Source organism: Fukomys damarensis, unplaced genomic scaffold (assembly GCF_012274545.1).
Source record: "Fukomys damarensis isolate Sample0158 unplaced genomic scaffold, DMR_v1.0_HiC HiC_scaffold_36, whole genome shotgun sequence".
Classification (NCBI taxonomy): domain Eukaryota; kingdom Metazoa; phylum Chordata; class Mammalia; order Rodentia; family Bathyergidae; genus Fukomys; species Fukomys damarensis.
This window is the reverse complement of record NW_022900948.1, coordinates 17,131,186-17,144,119: the sequence shown is the minus strand read 5'-3', so window position 1 is coordinate 17,144,119 and position 12,934 is coordinate 17,131,186. Positions and strand designations below refer to the sequence as shown.

The 12,934-nt window shown below is 44.8% G+C and overlaps 1 protein-coding gene across 1 annotated transcript in view; it reads right to left on the bottom strand.

Moving 5' to 3' along the window:
- Window positions 1–548: 548 nt before the first annotated feature.
- Window positions 549–12,934, bottom strand: part of Galnt12 (polypeptide N-acetylgalactosaminyltransferase 12) — a 27,272-nt gene continuing 14,886 nt past the window's right edge. The window contains exons 5-10 of the mRNA XM_010614431.2: window positions 12,066–12,183; window positions 10,461–10,637; window positions 9,222–9,353; window positions 5,270–5,383; window positions 3,783–3,929; window positions 549–1,941 (exon numbers count right to left, since the gene is read on the bottom strand). Of these exons, the coding sequence (XP_010612733.1) occupies window positions 1,801–1,941; window positions 3,783–3,929; window positions 5,270–5,383; window positions 9,222–9,353; window positions 10,461–10,637; window positions 12,066–12,183 (829 nt within the window). The 3' untranslated portion in view covers window positions 549–1,800. The remainder of the gene's footprint in view (window positions 1,942–3,782; window positions 3,930–5,269; window positions 5,384–9,221; window positions 9,354–10,460; window positions 10,638–12,065; window positions 12,184–12,934) is intronic.

Sequence of the window (12,934 nt, the reverse complement as noted above, 5' to 3'; positions counted from 1 at the left end):
TATAGCTGATGGCAAGGGCAAGAGGGCTGATTTTATAAATACAGCCAAATAGCTGTGGAGCTGGTGAACTCATGTGAAGATGTCTATGGGCCGCCCCAACTCTGCATAGTTGAGTGTCAAATTCACATCTGCCTGTGGTACCTTCTTGACTCTGGCGGGGTAGGGGTGGGGTGGCTGCCCCTTCATCAAATTCATCTGGACACTGCATAAAGCACGGAGGAAGCAGGCAGCTCTGCTTAACTCTGTCCAGGCCCAGTCATCAACAAGGGAGTGATGAGGGGAGGACTCAGCCCATCCCACCTGATATGTGGGAGAGAAGAGTCGGCGAGGGACTGCACACCACCGTGAGCCCCTGTCTGCTGAGGAGCTGAGAATCCCATAAAGCTCTTCTGTATTTATTTCTCAGTAATCACACACTGTTTACTGTGCTTCTCATTTTACACCAGGTATTTATGAAAACAGAGGAGAATACTGAATGAACCCAGCCTAGATGATGTTATTTAATTCGCTCAACTACTCCATGCTTGGTTTTATGATCCCCATTTTAGAGGTAAGACTGAGGTGCAGAGTAGTTAAGATATATAAGGTGGACCAAGCCAGGCCAGTTGGAGATTTTTGCAGGTAATTGCTAACCTGATCCCTACCTGGTTCTTTCAGAGGGGAGAATATGTATGGTAAAGCGCCTGAGACAAAAGAAGTTTTTTAGTCAATTACACATGTATCTTCATTCTCTCACATCCAATGGGTTCAAAAGCAAAGACCTGCAGCCCATGTGCTCATTGATTCTTTTTTAATCATTCATGTTAACTTTATCCAGTTGACAAGATCTGAGATGATTTGGGATCATTCTGAAACCAGAATTACTGAGAGAAACTTCTGTACCAGCTGCTGCTACACAAAATCCAACAATGAAAAATTAAATAACCAAATATTAATGAACAAATTTGAAAAATGAATTTCACATAGAAAATTAAATTTCTCCCTGACACTACCACATCGTAAAAATGATAGGAACATGTTTGAAAGTTATGATGGTAATTACTAAAAGCAACCAGCCACCCTCCTGCTAGGTATTGTTAGAAGTCCACTCTCAGGCATATGTGAATATTAAAGTCTGACTATGACGGTAACACCAACACATAACCAAAATGCATCTTCTTTTTGTTTTTCTGAGGCAAGATCTCACTATGTTCCAGGCTGGCCTCAAATTCACGATTCTCTTGCATCTATACCCAGAGTACAGGCATGCGTCACTACAACCAGCTAGAAAGATGGGTTCTTTATTAAGTACATTTTAACGACCTGAAGGAACAAATGAAATGTTCCTAGCATCTGTCATGCCACAATGGGAAAACTCCAGCCCAACATTTGGGGTATTACCAGTTTGTGCAAAATACACTGCAAGGATCTTCTCATCTGGGAACCCGCGTAAGGACCAAAAGGGAATATTTACCGTGTTTGCTGGTAAGAATAAAAGCGACAGCTGTAGAATATACATCTTAATAGAAAAATATTATCATAAGGTTTCAATTTTCCAAATACAAAGAGTTAAAATCTTATGGTTATCCTCAGAAAATAAGGCATTTTGGAACATTTTTAAAGTTTTCAAAATCAGTACAAAGTTCATTCACATTTTTCTTACAAAATTCAACAAGATATTCACAAAAGGCAAAATGGTTTCCTTACAAAAGTGGAGCTGCCAAGTCTGTGGAGGGCTCTGGTCCCTGCGTTTGCTAGGCCTCTTCTGGGCAAAGAGTCCATGGGCCATCGGGGTTGAGGGCCCCTTCCGCATAGCGGGCTCTATGGCACACGTTCCTGGAAGAACCATTTCTGATGATCTGAGCTGGTGCAGTCTCGTAAAAGCGGGATGAAACTGTTGCTGACCTCCTTCCTCACAGCCTGGACACATTTCTTGGACTGTTCGTGAACTAAAGAACCATCCTACAAAGGATAAATAGACACTGGATGTTCAAGACAAGTACAAGTGACTCCTGAGAAAGTCTCTTTACGTTTAAAATGGGTTCTGGAGATCTCATGGGGTGGTTTCAAAAATATTTATTGTGCAGCAACTGTCTTGTGTATAAAATATCAACGCACAACCACCCTACGTGTGGAGAGCTTCAAGTACGGATAGACTGACTGCATTGCCTGCTCTATGAGGGGGGAGATGGCGCCACCTTCTGGCTGCTCTGGAGAATTGCCAACCCCACGTCTCATTCCTAACTTGTTTTCCTTTAGGAAAATCAGAGCAAAGATTTCTTTGTTTTTTGTTTTTTTTTTTTAATTTCTCACTTCTTGTAGGTTGACTAATTCCAACTCTAGTGATGTTTTGCTCTTATGTATTTAAACAGAGTCAGAAAATGGCCATAGTCCCAGCTTTGGAATCTTCTAGCTACTTGGCCCGAGTTCCTCCCCTGCTACCTGCCTGAGTCAGAGGCAAGGGGCTCTGTGCCCATCCCAACTCCCATCCTCCCTAGAGGACAATATCTTATGTTGCAACCTCCCCTACTCTTGTCTCACCCCAGCAGTGCTGAGCTTGCCTGGCCAGTTGTCTCCCAGCCTAGGGTTTATCTTGTCCTATCACCTCTCTCTGGTGTCACCACTGCATGTGCCCATGATGACCTCCACCATGGCTAAGTGGCAACTAGGCAGAATGAATAACGGAACCATTCCAAGGGGAGATCCCCTGGAACAAAAGCAGAAGCAACAGAATCACAAATACTATCACCTGGAAACCCTTCCAAGAGCCGTAAGGTGCTGTTAGAGGAACTTAAAAGTAGATTAATATGTCTCCTTCTGTTCCCTGCTAAACAAACTCACTTCTCCTTAAACAGTCAGTGAAATTTAAGATGAAAGTTTTAGTGAACTGAGGAAAGGCCTCTGGGATGTGCCAGAGTATTCTTCCTTCCTGTTTTCTTGTATCAAATGGACAGCAACACTATGGTGCTTGGCTATTCTGGGCAGATTGCAAATTCCATTGCTGAATGACATTTTTCTATAAAAAAAATTTTTCCAACTTTTAATTATACCGAGAATTAACCTCTTTATGAGCAATACTAGAAAAACACATCCCTGAGGCCAAAGTGAGAATGACAATTTCCCAGGAGATAAAAGTTAACCCATTTTTTTTTCTACTAAATTACTTTCTTTGGATTTCTTTTCCTCAAGTGATTTTTGAAGTCCTATCACAGGCTTGCTCCAAATGCAGCGGGGCTGGCACCTTCCAGGCCTGAAATGCACCCAGTTCCAAATCAACAATGAGTATCCATAGAGCTATCCTGGAGCAGTCTTTTTGGTTGTAATAGCACAAGTCACAAGGAGCCTCTACACAGTTCTACAGCTTCCAAAGAATGTTTCTGGGTACACATGAAATCCTCACTAGAGAAAGACCAGGCTGCTATTCTTGCATCTATTTTACAGCTTGGAAAACTGAAACTTAAGAAATGCAGTGACTTCTACCTGGATCTAGCCTTATGTACTTCTGCTTTGGCCAGTTAAACCCCATTTAAACTCCAAATGCATTTGTGAGAGCTCCAGTTCCTGTTACAGCCCACTGTACCTCACAGTGCACCAGAAAAGGCTGGAAGGGAGGAAGGAAATGCTCCTGACACCCGATGCCATGAACTCGGACACTGTGGCAACCCCTCAGGTGACTACAGTAGAGTTCTTGTCTTCCAGAGCCCCCATGTCCAAGACCCATGGGGACTGCACAGGGAAGAGTCCCCGGCTTCACGCTCCTGACAGCCCCTGGATTGGGCAGGGAAGGCCAAGCACTCACTGACCTCTTTCAGGAGGAACTTCTGATCCTCTGGAGCAGTATCTTCACACAGATGCATGATGAGAATGTCTGTTCCTGCTTCCACAGCTACACAGGCCTCGGGCTGGCGGGTGTTATAGCGGATTTCCTTCTGGGATGTGTACTCGAAAAACTAGGAACAGAGCAGCCAGCTCATGTTAGTCACCAGACAGATAACATCAGCTTTGAGGAACCCTGGTCTAGAAAGTGTTCAAGAGCCCTAAATAATTTAACCAGCATTGCAAAGGCCCAAATTATGAAAGTTTACTGTAGACCCCAGGGAGCCATGTGGTCAAACAGAAACCTATTTTTCCATCTGGACTGGAAGAAAACTGCTGAATCTCCTTCCCTGGAGAACCAGGTATCTGGTGCTCCATTGCTCAGTACACACTGACAGTCCAGAACCATCCCAGTCTCCTCCCCTGTGTCCTCCACAGGCCCCACCCTGCTAAAAGTCCACTGTTCCCCTGGCTGGGGTTTCTGTCCTGGTCCCAGAGCCCTCAGACCCGAGCTTCCCCGAACCAGCCTGACATGCAGCACTGATCCAGAAAGATCCACCTGGGTCCCCAGTTAAGCCAATTTCCCTAACACCATTTTGCAGTAGGATTCTATACATAAAAATCTATCGTTCCATTTCAGAATGAATTCTAAGCAAATCATCCAAAATGCAGGTATGGGATTCTTTCTTTTCCCCCATCTTTCTAGTGAAAGATGCTCATGGCAGTTTCTACAGTAACAAAAACAGGGAGGCAGACGAGCAGTGAACTAAACAGTCACACAATCAAATATTAAGAGGCCACCGGGAATGGTATTCCCAAAGGACATCTAATAATATAAATATGGTAAATTCAATGGAATGTAAAATACAACGTGCCAGGTGTGGTAGTCATAGGCCTATAATCCCAACACTTGGAAGCTGAGGCAGGGAGATCACAAATTTGATCCTAACCTGGGTAACTTGGTGACTTAGCAATATGAGAAGGCCCTGGGTTCAACTCTTAGTTCCACAATAAACAGGCAAGACATTATGGTAAGATCTAAAACACATAATCTAAAGCCTGTGTACATAAACAAAGATAGAAAAAATGTTTTCATTTTAATGGTGGTTTCTGTGGATCATGCCTTCTTGCTTCTACTTTTTATATCTCCAAAATGTTCTGAAATGAACACATACAACTGCTATAACGAAACATTTTTAAAAAATTTTTTAATATGTTAGGGATAGAAGTCAGGGCCTTGTACATGCTAGGCAAGAACTCTACCATGGAGCTACACGTCTAGCCCCCCAAAATCAAGTATTTTACTTTAAAAAAAAAACATACACATAGGGCTGGGTATTTAGCTTAGTGGTTCCACTGCCTGCCTTGCCAGTGCAAGGTCCCGAGTTCAATCCCCAGTACAAAACAAAACAAACAATAAAACAAAAAGCCACACAGCTTTGCCCTCATTTCTTTCCCCAAGCCCCACACTCACCTGGTTCTGGCCCATCCCATGGCAGGCATACAGAATGACCTGCTGTCCTGCAACCTGGTTTTCATCGGGAGGGTTATAGTCAAAACAGTATTCCTTCAGTCCTTTGTTCTGGAGCTAAACAGAACACAAAGGAGGAATTTTGGTCCAGCTTGATACACACCAGCAGATTCCAAGCCAGGCCGGGAGGGAGGTAAATGAGCTGAGAGGAAAGCCTGCCTCCTGAGGTAGACTGCACAAGAAGAGCCCTTCCTCCTACCCAGCACCTCCTACTCACCCCTGTGCTCTCCCTGTCAGAACTGCTGGCAGAAAATTTTACCCCATTTAACTACAATAAGCCTGTGGATCAGAGATTAATTGTTTTCCACCCTTAAAGCTCCTACCTCTTTTATTCTCAGCAGCAACCTCAGGGCTGCCCTGCTCTAGACATCACACACCTGGGCTATGTCCTCCACCTAAGAGTGGCTAAGCTAACCAAATCAAGCTGGCGATGGATACGGCGAAAATGGTTTTCTGTGGTACCAGGGATGGACACAGGGCCTTGTGCATGCGAGGAGTGTAAAATGTGTTACCTTCAGCCTGGGATTTTCTAAATGACTTTACAACATAGTACGTTTAACAACACTTCCTTAGTGAAATACACTCAATAAGCAAACAGAGTGGCAAAGAAATCCTACGGTTCATTCAGTATAACATTGACTACTGCAGCATCATAGTTTTGAAACTATTTTAACAATACTTTAGGGTAAAACAACCAAGTAATTATGTTAATATTACTGTGTTAGACACCAGAACTTTCAGCGTTAAGAAAAAAGAAGTAGAATACACAAATAGAAAAGATTTAATAAGGTCACAAGTGAATTTGAGATGCCAATATAAGCACCTGATTTGTTTCTCAAAGACATGTAGGTCTTTTCTGTGCCCACTGAAATAGTGTTATTCTGCCTGGTAGCCACTGGCCACATGTGGCTAATGGACACTTGAAATATGACTAATTCACATTAAGATGTGGTGTAAGTGTGAAATATATGACAGATATCAAGATTTAATGTAAAAAGAAACAATATTAAATATCTTAACGGAGCTTTATATTAGCTGTATGTTGAATGGCAATATTAGGGATATACTGGGTTCAATGAATTATTAACTTTACTTGTTCCTTTAATATGGTGACTGATAAATTCTTTAGCTTTGTTTGTTTTGTTTGTTTGTTTGTTTTTTGAGTCAGGGTCTCACTACGTAGTTGAGACTGACCTGGAACTCACTATGTAGTCCAGGCTGGTCTTGAACTCACAGCGATCCTCCTGCCTCAGCTTCCCAAGTGCTAGGTTTATAGGTGTGGGCCTGGCCGCAATTTGAATATTTTTAAAAGATAAACTAAGGATTGAAACTCACTGGCCATGTAAACACAGTCTTTGTCTTGTGCTGCTACAACAGAAGACCAAAACTGGATAATTTATAATTAGGTGTATAGGTGTGGGCCTGGCCTCAATTTGAATATTTTTAAAAGACAAACTAAGGATTGAAACTCACTAGCCATGTAAACACAGTCTTTGTCTTGTGCTGCTACAACAGAAGACCAAAACTGGATAATTTATAAAGAACAGAAATGCAAGCTGGGTGTAGTGGTGCACACTGCCAGTCCCAGTATTCTAGGAGGCTGAGGCAGGAGAACTGCAAGTCTGAGCCCAAACTCACAAATGTAATGACTTAGACAGTTTCAAAAAATTAATTAATTAATTCAGAGAGGTTGGGCTCAGTGTGAAGGCCCTGGATTCCATCTTTAGTACGACAAAGAAATAAAGAACAAATTTATTTCCTCACATTTCTGGAGCCTGGAAAGCCCAAGATCAAGGCACTGCCCCAGGAGGGCCTCCTTACTGCACCCTCACACAGTGGGAGACAGAGGATGCAAGAGAGTAACAGGGCCCACAAGCACTTTTATAGCAGTGTTGATCCACTCGGGAGGGCAGAGCCCCTAACAATCAAACACCTCCCAAAGACTGTTCCTCTGGGGATTGTTTCCTACATGTGAGTTAGGGGACGATGCATTCCTATCCCAGCAAATCCCCATTAGCTTACGTAGTCAAGAAAAGAAAGAGCCACAAAAACAAAAGCATCAACAAACAGAAAAGCAGCCCACTGGATACAACTGCAGGACACTAAGGTGATTCTTATTCAAAAAATAAGTAAATGAAAAGGACTCAAGTCCAGAGATTTAGCTCAGTAGCACGGCACCTGCCTCATAAACACAAGGTCCTGAGTTCGATCCCCAGTACCAAAAAATGACATGCCTCTGCTGTATGAATTCTGAACTTCATGGATATCAATTTTCTTGGTAATTATTATTATTTTTTGGTACTGGGATCGAACTCAGGACCTTGCACTTGCAAGGCAGGCGCAGTACCACTGAGCTAAATCCCTGGCCCGGATACCAATTTTCTTAGAGAATATTTTTCTTTTTGAGACATAATCTTGCTAAGTCTTTTATTTTTTGGTACCAAAGATCAAACTTGGGTCTTTGTGCTTGCGAGGCAGGTGGCAGAACCACTGAGCTAAATCCCCCGCCTGAGAATATTTTTCTTTACAGAAACATTCCACTAATAAATATGGAAGAAAGGAGACAATCACCATTTGGCAACTCCATGTGAAAAACTGGATCTACTCAATAGTTATCAATGACTATCAAAGCCATGAGACAAGGATGGTGGGAAGCTGCCTGTGAATCGTCATGGTTACACCATGAATCCACTTTATGTTACCACTAAGAGCAAAATGACCAGAGCTTACGAGCTCCTGATAAGGCACCACAGGAATACAAGGCACAATCCACAAATGTTCTTGCCAAAGAGGCTGACCCCAACTCTAACCAAACCTTTAGATCCCACTATCACTGTAAAGAAATACCAGAGAGAGGTACAACTTAAAGACAGTATAAAGGAAAAAGGAGCAATTCTAAGAGTGAGACCCTCTGCAGACAACAGATCCAATTTTTCAAGAAGTTGGAAGTACTAACAAAAGAAAAAGAGGAAGAGAAATAAAATTGAAAGAGACTTAGGAAACAAGACACAAAAGCCAAACAAAATGTGGAATCGGCCAACCTCCCCCCCCACAAAGAGCTATGAAGAACTGGGGGACTGTGAACTAGAACTGGATACTAAATGAGTGTTCATTTGAGTAGGGGTGATAATGGTCTGAGGATTTGTAAGATAATGTCCAAATTTTATAAGAACTCAGACTAAAGTACACAGATGGGCGTGAAGCAACACAATTCCTGGGATTTGCTTAAAAAGAGAGAAATGTGGATAACATGTCTTTAGGTTTTGTGAACAACTAGAAGTGACTCTCCTACCCTCCTAATGCCCTTGTGGACTCCTATCATTTGAGTAGGGGTGATAACGGTCTGAGGATTTGTAAGATAATGTCCAAATTTTATAAGAACTCAGACTAAAGTACACAGATGGGCGTGAAGCCACACAATTCCTGGGATTTGCTTAAAAAGAGAGAAATGTGGATAACATATCTTTAGGTTTTGTGAACAACTAGAAGTGACTCTCCTACCCTCCTAATGCCCTTGTGGACTCCAGTAGGGGTGATAACGGTCTGAGGATTTGTAAGATAATGTCCAAATTTTATAAGAACTCAGACTAAAGTACACAGATGGGCGTGAAGCCACACAATTCCTGGGATTTGCTTAAAAAGAGAGAAATGTGGATAACATATCTTTAGGTTTTGTGAACAACTAGAAGTGACTCTCCTACCCTCCTAATGCCCTTGTGGACTCCTAAACTGAAAGTTCCTAAATGGGGAAAAAAGACCAATGGGGAGAGGGAAGCGCAGTAGGTGAAAAGGTGGAAGGGACGAGGGAGTGGCGGAGGCCTGTGGTCCCTACAAAGGGGCTCTTCTGGCTTGGGATCCAGGGAACGCCCTGTCTGCCACGGCCTGCCTTGCTCACCATCCCGAAGAAGCCAGGTCTGTCCTCCGGCACGTGCAGTTCTGGATACACAGTCTCCAGGAACCACCGGAAGTCCTTACAGTGGAGCTTGGCCCGGAGCTGCCTCCTCTCCGTCACATCCCCATAGGGCTCCTGAGGAGACAAGACAGTGCTTCCCGCTGAAGCCCCTTGCTTCGCTGATGCGTGCTAACAACCCACTGCTTCTGCCAGCCGTCTGTGCTGTGTTGGGCGCTGTGCACAGAGGACGTGAACAGCCTCAAGGCAGCCCCAGTTCCTTCTTGTAGGAGAGGCTGTCGCACACACAGGTCCATTCCCAGCTGATCTCACTATGGGGAGGCGGTGACAGGTGTAGGGGGTGATGGGTGTACAAGAACAGGAGACAACACACTTGCTGATAGAGCCAGGGAGCCAAACCTTAGAGCCACACTCCCACTGCGGAGCCTGTGAACCTGATGTCATCCACAGACCCACCAGAGAGCCACCGGTCTCAGCACGACTCAGGGTTGATACCTGAAAATCCTAGATGTAATCATGAGTGAAAATCTTACGTGCTTAATGTATCCCAGTATATATCTACACTTGCCACACTGGGGTGGCTAAGAGCAAAATGCTGCAGTAGGAAATGCTTGTGGAAATCTGGGTTCATGGGCAAAACCAATGGGAGCTTTCAAGTATTTAAATAAACCAAGTTGCTCCTTAGTATGGCCAATGATCATCCTCAAGAACAGCGCTGAAGGCCGAAATACGACTGTCCCTGTCTCATGATGTTAAATGACTAAAAATGGACAAGTGAGATATTTAACCAAGTGGTAATAATAAGGAAATAGTTAATACAATTTCAGATTTCTGCTGTTTCCAAGTTCTTTCTCTGATGAGAGTTACCACGACCCCAGCTTGAACCAAAATTCCATTTCAACACCCAGGCCACTGTGCATTTAACCTAAAGGTGTATTCAACATCCCTCAGCCGAGTTCTCTGGGAAGCCTTGGGAACAGGAACCCTGGGTTTCAGACCGGGCGGCAGTGAAGAGCAGATGTTTTGCTCTGCAGCACTTGGCGTGACAGAGGAAGCAAAAGCAAGGCAGGTTCCTCTTTCACCAGTTCAGTTTTTGAGATGGCTTTAGATAACGGCTACTGTGAATACAAACTGGTGATATGCGTGTTACTATTATAAAGGCAGGAATAAACTCTGCCCATAATGATTTGTCACCTATCTCTGGAGCCAGGGCAGGGGACTCACCAGGCGTGCTCGGGGGTTGCGGTGGTAGTAGAGCTCTTTGAACTCATCCATCCACACTTCAGCTGCACGAACGCTGTTGGCCAGGGCCTTGCTGCGGGAGTAGGGAGCTTGCTTGGGGAACACGTGGCCAACGTGGGAGCACGGGTGTGTTTCCAAAGTCCCACCACACTGCCAGATCTGCACACAGAGCAGGAGAGAGGCTGAAGCTGTGAGCAAGAGATGAGCTGTCCATCCCCAGGAAAAGGGACACAGATAGCACGGTGGACGCGGCCAAGTTGCTCAGCCTCCACGGGGCAGGCTACTTCCTCAGCATGCTCATGACACGGACGCAGGCACAGAGCAAAGAAGCAGCCCCAAAGACAAACCAAGGCCCCGAAGTCCAGACACGAGCAGCTCGTGCGCGCACTAACGGGCTGAGAGACCTCGCTGGCAGCCCACTTATTAAGCAAAACAAGGCTTGGTTACCTGATCACCTAGCCACAAAAGACAGGAAAGCAGCAAGGAAGAAGAGAGGTTTGGAAGGGACAGAGGGAGAGCTTCTAGAAGAGGCAGGGCAGCCCGACACCTAGGGAAGAGGCAGAAAGACCATTAAACGCAACAGGCAGTCAGCTGGAGCTGTGAACTTCTTGTTTCCCCAAGCACACTACAAACAAGCATAGCATCTGGTGCTCATAACAGAGGGTGTGAGTCTGCAGTGGAAGGCCAAGTTCTTTATTAACTCTTTTCATGAGGGTAGAACACCAGATTCAGTATTATTATTTTGTTTGTTCATTTGTTTGTTTTTTTGAGACAGGGTCTCACTGTGTAGTTAAGACTGACCTGGAACTCACTATGTAGCCCATGGTGGTCTCGAACTCACAGAGATCCTCCTGCCTCAGCCTCCCAAATGCTGGGATTACAGGCATGAGCCACCATGCCCGGTTTAGGTACAGTATTATTAAATATCTTAAGTTTTGATCTAAAAAACGTAAGATTCTATTGCATGAAAAAATCCACTGAAATGCTAAGGATTTTTTTCAGAGGGGTTTCCATGGGCCATGATCAGCAGAATCACTAGCAGACTAGTTAAGAAAGGCAGATTCCTGGCCTCCCCACAAGTCTTTCCAATCTGACTTTCTAGACCGCCTATGAATCTACTTCAGAGCACATTTCCCCAGCTACTCTCATATGCGTCCAAGTGTGAAAGCCATCGTGCTAAATGAAGAGGCTACTCCATAAACTGTTGGTCAAATAAAGGCTCCTACAGCCAAGGGGCAGGCACCTGCATTTTAGCCCAGTCTCTGCCACTGAGTGACCCTGAAAACAGTCACTGTCCCTCTCCTGGCCTCAGAGTCACTTCCTCCCTTCTGTAGGGTGAGAAAGAACTAGTTGACTGGCAAGATCTTTTCCAGCTCCAAGCTGTTAAACATACATTTCTAAGAAGGAGAAAAACTGGTAAATAGGATATATACGTTACTATTATTGTTCAGAATTACTAAATAAACTGCCAGTATGGAAGAAAAGTCTACCAGGCCCTCAGAATGGGTCCACTAGAGAGGAGGGGGGGGGGGAAGGAGGGAGAGAACAGGTTAAGAAAGAATCCAAAGAGAAGACTAGAATTCTTACCCTAAAGGAGAATTCAAGGTTTTCTCCTCCCCAAACTTCCATTCCTGTGTCATAAGACCCCAGATATTCAAAATATTTCTTATTCACAGCAAACAGCCCACCGGCCATCGTTGGAGACCTAGAGGAGAGGTGTCCGTATTTGAGCACAGGCCACAGGAAGTGCCGCTGCTGGGTTAGCCACACTCCCACCGTGCCCCTTTCCACTCATCCAGCTCTAAGCACACCCTGAGCTCATGCTGTATGCCCTGCACTAGGCTGGGCCCAGAGGCACAGATGTTCCCCACGCTCCAGCCTTGAAGAAGCTCACAGGCAACTCCACAGCCAAGTCCTCTGTGTGAGACTTGCATGTTAGCTAAGGCCATCCAGGACCAGAGGAGGCCAGGGGCAGGGAAGATAAGGCTGAGTTTCCTGGAGAAGGTGAGATCCACATGCAGGATGAAGGATGCTGGCCAAAAAGAGGAATAAAAGGCACTATAGCAGGAGCAAAGGCCCAGGGGTAGGCCAGGTGTCACGGCACACAAATGTAACCCCCAACCCCTGCTATCAGAAGGTCAAGGCAGGAAGATCAAGAGTTCCAGACTAGCCTGAGCAATTAATTCAGTGAGATATCATCTCAAAGTAAAATTTAAAAGGGGTCTGGGGAGGGCCAGGGATTTAGCCCAGTGGTTCCACTGCCTGCCTCGCAAATGCAAGGTCCCCAGTTCAGTCCTTGGTACCAAAAAAATAAATAAGAAGGGAGCCGGGCGTGGTGGCATATGCCTTGTGATCCCAGCTCTCGGGAGGCTGAGGCAGGAGGATCGCTGTGAGTTCGAGACCAGCCTGGGCTACATAGTGAGTTCCAAGGCAGTCTCAAATCCATAGTGAGACCC